Source organism: Sinocyclocheilus grahami, unplaced genomic scaffold (assembly GCF_001515645.1).
Source record: "Sinocyclocheilus grahami isolate Dianchi unplaced genomic scaffold, SAMN03320097.WGS_v1.1 scaffold1042.1, whole genome shotgun sequence".
NCBI lineage: Eukaryota > Metazoa > Chordata > Actinopteri > Cypriniformes > Cyprinidae > Sinocyclocheilus > Sinocyclocheilus grahami.
In genome coordinates, this window is record NW_015506221.1 from 128891 (window position 1) to 135835 (window position 6945).

General features: G+C 34.5%; 1 protein-coding gene across 6 annotated transcripts in view; it reads right to left on the bottom strand.

Moving 5' to 3' along the window:
- The window catches only part of senp7b (SUMO specific peptidase 7b), a 50143-nt gene that overhangs the window by 32178 nt on the left and 11020 nt on the right, over positions 1–6945 (bottom strand). For all 6 annotated transcript variants that reach the window (XM_016251417.1, XM_016251415.1, XM_016251412.1 and 3 more), the window contains exons 8-9: positions 3747–3844; positions 858–998 (exon numbers count right to left, since the gene is read on the bottom strand). In XM_016251417.1, coding sequence (XP_016106903.1) covers positions 858–998; positions 3747–3844 — 239 coding nt within the window. The remainder of the gene's footprint in view (positions 1–857; positions 999–3746; positions 3845–6945) is intronic.

Here is a 6945-nt window from a genome sequence, read left to right on the forward strand (position 1 = left end):
TGTTTGTTTTTTGCGTCGTGAGAATATTGAGTAAAATAGCTCACTTGTCATGGTGTTATTTAACTATATCAGGTTATGAATAAACGAAACATTTTGAGTTTTTACCTCAGTGTGTTTCTTCTGAGTTTATGTGTGCTGTCACGCTCATTTGTTCTGAAGTCTCGAGACAAACAGAGTGAGCCTCAGCGCGAGCTTGTGTTCTGTATTCTGCTAACGTACTGCAATTCTCTCTGATGACGCAGTAAGAAAACATCTTCGGTCTGTCCAATGATTGTGAAGTCATTAGGTCCGTCAGACTGAAGATATTTTAGTGGTAATGAGACCAAAAATAATTAAGACCCATCGAATCCGAATTTAAGACATTTTAAGACTTTTTAAGGCCTTATATTAGGAAAACGTTATTTAAGACATTTTAAGACATTTTAAGGACCCGCGGACACCCTGTTGTTATAGAGTTTTCTCGACATGTTTCCGTGTTGTTGTTGCTAAGCAATGGCATGGACGCCATGTTGTCTGGGGGTTTGGCAAAAGGAGAGTGGGTCTGTGGGTGGTGCTCGGGTGGTGACTGAAGGCGGTGACTGTTTAGTTCTGATGTCACCTTTTTACGGAAGTCACAACGGTTCGTGAAAAATCACAGCTACTTTATGCAGGCTGTGTGCATTTTACTGACTGTTTTGAAACTTATATGGTAGTTACATAGCACCTAGACCTCAGTTATCATGAAAAAACTCAGGAAATTTCAGTTTTGACAATATGGGACCTTTAAGATCTTCAGACTGATGTAAAACGTAGTGTAGTAGCCACTTTTATAATTTACTACAATTATGAATGATATTATCAGCATAAGTTTCTCTCACCACAATGGTCCCATTGGCCTGTGCCTCGACTGTGTCGTAATGGAGTCTGCGGAAGTCCAGTTCTATGATGGAAGGCACTTCTACTTTGGTCTTTGATCTTTCACCTCCTGTGTTTGTCTCTGGGCTCTTTTGGTTCCCAATCTGAAGTATGAAAATAGACAAAGAAAAAAAAAATTATTCATATATATATATATAAACATTTGGCCAGAAATATCCTTCAAGTTTAAAAAAGAAAAACACAGAACATGTGTTAGCGAAGTAGAGGTGCACAATGTATTGGTTTGGGAAAATGTTATTATTATTAGACTGATTTTTGGGGCAAAACCTCAATATTTCCTGTTTATTTATATATTTATTTTTAATGAACACATTTAATTAAAAGTAAAAATATGAATTCATATTATTTTTATTTAAATTTAATTTTTTCTTTCTTTTTTTTAAATTATGGTTAATCTTGTACATTTTACATTCTTCACATGTTAAAGTCACTCCTTGTTTAAGAAAACTAAAAATGTACCACATCATTGAAAACACACATTTACATCAACGCAGTAATTCAATAATAAAACAACTTCACCCACACTGTATAAACATAATTTTCGCTCACCAAAACTGCGTTCATTTGATTAAAAAAAAAACATTAAAAACCGTAATATTGTGAAATATTTTTAACATTTTAAATATCTGTTTTCTATTTGAATATATTTCAAATGTAATTTATTTCTGTGATGGTAAAGCTGAATTTTCAGCATCATTACTCCAGTCTTCAGTGTCACATTATCCTTCAGAAATCATTCTGATATGCTGCTCAAGAAATATTTCGTATTATCAATGTTGAAATCAGACTAATATTTTTGTGTAATTCATGATCCATTTTTTCAGCATTCTTTGATGAATATAAAGTTCAAAATAACATTTATTTTTGTATAACATTATACATGTCTTTACTGTCACTTTTAATAAATTTCATGCATTCTTTTTGAATAAAAATATAAATCTTTCAAAAAAAAAAAAAAAAGTACTGACTCCAAACAGAAGTGTACCTGTTAATTTTACATTGTCAAAATACACTTCCTACACTTTTAAAATTGATAATATTATGTATTAATATTTCAAATTGAATTTTTGATTGTCATTTACCTTGGACATAATGAAAACCAACAAAATCCGCTTTTCTTGAAATTACAAAACAGAAAAACGCAGCAGCCCTTCCCTCTTTTCAGAAACATGTTTCTCATTTGGTTTGCATGCCAGGCTAAAGGTGAACACACCAACTGATATTGACAAACACCTGAGCCGCACTGCTCTAATTAACCTCCAACATCCCAACCGAAAGCTTCTCGCAAACACGTCTCTAGTTCTGAATTAAGTGCAAATCCAAAATGCTTCATTCCAAAGCTAGAAGCCTCTCATACCGGGATGCCATATTGAATTTGTTCTACTGTCACGAAAAACAATGCAAACTGAAAAAGCAATACTAATGATTCTGACAAAGTAAATTCGTTGAAAGGGTTTGATGAATACTTGTAAACATGGGCGAACTTAAAACTGCACAGCCATACTGAACAAATCTAGACTTCAAAAGACAGATGTGCATGAAGACAAGCTGAAATGAGTTGTTTAGCATGGTTCTTTGGCCAAGTTTCAAAGCTTTTTCAAGCGAACAGTTTCGAGACTGATTCTTGAGGACACAAAAGCTTTATATAATGGCGTGGGTTAGGTTTTAATAATGATAGGGATATGTGAAGATCAATCAAAGATGTAACAACTTTTCTATTCACTGAGAAAGTATTTAAACACTTCCATTCAAATATTTGGGGTCAATAAGATTTTAATAAGATTTTAATAATTTTATTCAGCAAGGATACATTAAATTAATAAACAGTGACATTAAAGACATTCATAAAGTTACAAAAGATTTCTGTTTCAAATAAATGCTGTTCTTTTGAACTTTCTATTCATCGGCGAATCCTGAAAATAAATGCATCAAGGTTTCCACGAATATATTAATCAGCACAACTGTTTTCAACTTTGATAATAATAATGATAATAAATGTTTCTTGAGCAGCAAATCAGAATATAAGAATGATTTTTGAAGGATCATGTGACTCTGGAGACTGGAGAAATTATGCTGAAAATTCAGCTTTACTATCACAGAAATAAATTACATTTTAATATACATTCAAATAGAAAACAGTTCTTTTAAACTGTAATAATATTTCACAATATTACAACTTTTTTACTGTATTTATGATCAAATAAATGCAACCTTGGTGAGTCTTTGTTTCTTTAAAGAATTTCAGATTAAAGATCAGCCCTTGTTTATTTCATACTTTTTTCATACTTTTTTTTTTTTATTAATATGTAATTTTAATGCATTAAAGCGTTAAAATGTAACTCATCTGCATTTTTTAGAGCCATGCTTTTATAAAAAAAAAAAAAAAATACACAATACTTGCTTTATCATATCTACGGCTGTCAAATGATTAAAATATTTTAATAATCATGGCTTATCTTATCATTTTTACATTCTCAATGTTAATGTATTTAGTTTACCCACACTTTATGCCTTTTTTTTGGGCCACTTTCCTGTGAATCTGTGCTTTGCCAGTGTTTGACTAGTAGATGATATTTTAATTGTTAAGCTTCAATAATAAATGTCACCTTTAATGACTTTTGTTTAGCATCCTGTCTGGTTTGATTTAAATAACTTATTCGTAAAATAAATAGGTGAGTGAGTGAGTGAGTGTATAACCACAAACACCATTAAACATTTATAATTTGTAATTTGCCTTGGATAAAAGCATGTGCTAAATGATTAAATGTAAATGTTTATGACATGTAGTCAGTAGGGGCATATATTCGAAATCTACACCCTTTATCCGTTACCTGAGCGTCCCTGATCCCCTCAGAGATCCGCTGCTCTTGCAAACTTCCAGACACATCATTCATCTCTTCGGCTCCTTCATCATCGCTGGACAGCACAACTGAAGGAGAGAGAGACAGATATGTGTTGAACAATCAGAACCATCCATTAAAACGCCTTTGTACAAAAGGTCAGATGTTCTTCCATGGAAGCACACAGGATGTTCTTTGGAACAAAAATCATCAGGTGGTGCATGATAATATAATTTGGGATGAACATTTGTATATTAAATTAGGAACAAATGAAGAATAGAAGCATTTTCAGCAGTGGTCTCAGACGTCTGGACCACACCGCACGTGTCTAAACATTCTGGAGGAAAAACAAACTTAAGGCCTCCTAGATAAACTTCTGATGCTACATTTTCCAATGAGGTAAACGCGAGTCTTGACAGATGTTTGCTTCAGTAAACAGTTTGTATGTGTATTTGAAAAGTTCACATGATTAACATCATCGCGGGTCAAATGGTCGTTTCGACATTGTGTTCTTACGGTGCAATATTATGTTTCTAATAAAGCCATCATCCAATTTTTCTTGCATTTGGCGATTGATGAGTGTTAATTTTGGTCCATGTATTTATCTATTTTCCTCCTTCTCTGCAGCAGAAGCTTCTATTTGGCTGGGTCCCATAATGGGCTTTGAGAGAGAATCAGGGACATGGGTAATCCTCTCTCTTTTTTCATCCTTCACCTCCTTCCCTTCCTCTTCCTGTACACCAATCCATCAGAAAACAATAACAAATTCGATGCTGTCCATCTGTTTTTGCTACATTAATCATGGTTTCAATTGGACAGGTTTGCAAACTAAGTGGACGTTTGTTAGCTATTCGAATCATTCTGTTCAAATCTTCCTTGTCAGATCATCACTACAGGGGAAAATTACAGTGAATGGGAACTGAAGCTTTTAGGGATGGAAAAAGAATGAAAAACACCATAAAATTAGTCTTCCGAAGCCATACTATAGTTGTTGTTTTTTTAATCAGAAAATAAAAAGAGCGAAATTCGCATGAATCATTCTTTTGAGCCAGATCTTTTCAATTAATCAATTGATCTGGTTCACAAAACTGGCCTAAATGAACTCCCTGACCTAATGATCCAGACTGGAACAGAAGATTATCAGTGAAGAACAACGTTTCGGCCTGTTTCTCACACTATCGTATGACTTCAGAAGATAACGTCAATGTGTGTACATCTCTGGGTGTACTATTCCTTTAACAGTAACCATAATGGAAGATAAGCTGTTTAGAATGAACAAGTCCCGGCTGATAATGAGGAGGAGGATGGTACATCTGTGTTCCTTTCTAGCAGGCAGAGGTGTAATGGGCTTTACCCAGACCTTGAGGTCAGGATTGCAGTAATCTAGATTGTGAGAGTGAATGCTGCTATTCTGCACACCACACACTTAGACATTAATCTTTATAAGGACATCCTTCATCCAATGACAGCTCAGAGCTACAGCTACGCCGCCTCCATAACAATGGGACGACATGTAGTCACGGAAAAGGCTACTATTTTTCAGATGAGTAAATTCGGTTTCACTCTCTGTACGTCCACACTCAGTTTGCATTTCTTATTCCAGATTCCACTTCATCCACTGGTGAAAGTTTACTACTTTATTTAGGGATGAACAATATATCGGTACCATAACAGTTACTGGAAAAAAAGCTTATTTTTTTTACCTGTTGGGATAATTCGGTTTCACTCTCTTTTTACGTTCAGACTCATTTTGCAATTTTAACCCAAATTCCACTCTGTCCATTGTTGGAAGTTTACGGTTTAATTTAGGGATGCACAATGTCTCTTCTTTTTTACATGTTGGGTGCATTTGGTTTGGAAAAAGGCTTCTTTTTTTTTTTTTTTTTTACATGTTGGGTTAATTCGGTTTCACTCTCTTTTTATGTTCACATTCAATCTGCATTTCTCAATCGAGTTTCCACTTCGTCCATTGCTGAGAGTTTATAATTTCATTTAAAGATGCACTATGTATCTGTGCCATATTGGTTATAAGAAAAAGTCTTTTTTTTTAACCTGTTGGGTTAATTCAGTTTCACTCTCTATTATTGTTTACGCACAATCCACATTTCTTAATCCAGATTTTAGTTTTTTATTAAGTGGTATATAACGTTCTCGTAAATTTATTTGTGAATGCTCATTTCCTCTATTTAAACATATAGATTACATCTGCCTTCATCTAACAGTGACTTACGGTGCTTTCACACTAGCACTTTTGGTGCGCACCCGGGTCCAATTGACGTCAGAGTTCGGTAAATTTGGATGATGTAAATGCGGTCTTCCGAACTCACGTGCGCACCTGCGAACCGTACCCGAGTCCGCTTAAAATGGGTGGTCTGGGGTACGGTTCAAGTGATCTCCGGTACGGTTCGCTGCTGATGTGAACACAATCGTACCAAATCACGGAATTAAACCGCTATTAAAGATGTATTATTTGATAAAAATGTGTGTTTCACTCACTTTCCTGATGAGCGTGACTGATGCATTGCAAGCAGACCTGTACATCTCATTTATGTTCGCCTTCAGAGTTCTTTAGAGCATTTGCAGTACATTTGTAAGACAGACGTAAGTGCCGTTATGTACTGAAGCTAATTTGGAAACTAAACCAACGGTTCAAAAACATAAATATAAAATTGAAGAGAGCAATGCAACGCATTTTGCCGTTTTCTCCTGCGCCATCGTTACGAAGCAACGGGGTAAACAGCTGCTGGCTTGATGACGGAAACAAACCACGGTTTGGACCCAAATAATATAATGTGAACACAGTCCAGCGGGGGCAGGGGGAGGGGGGAGCAATCGAACTCGGGTTCGGACCAAGCAATCGAACCAAGTGTGAAAGCACCCTTTAAAGTTAACCTTTAGAAACACTAATAATTTAATAACACTATTAAATGTAATCTTTAGCAAATCTCAAAATGAATATCCCTTTTTCACAATGTACATTATAATGCTATGATGCCTAAATTCACTTTAAATTTTTATTTTTCACTTTTAAGCAAAACACTGTACAATTTTAATATTGGCCAAACCACAAAAACAATTATAAGCTTATTATATTAGCCAGGATTGCAATATTGGTTCATTCATATATATATATATATATATATATATATATATATATATATATATATATATATATATATATATATAGGCT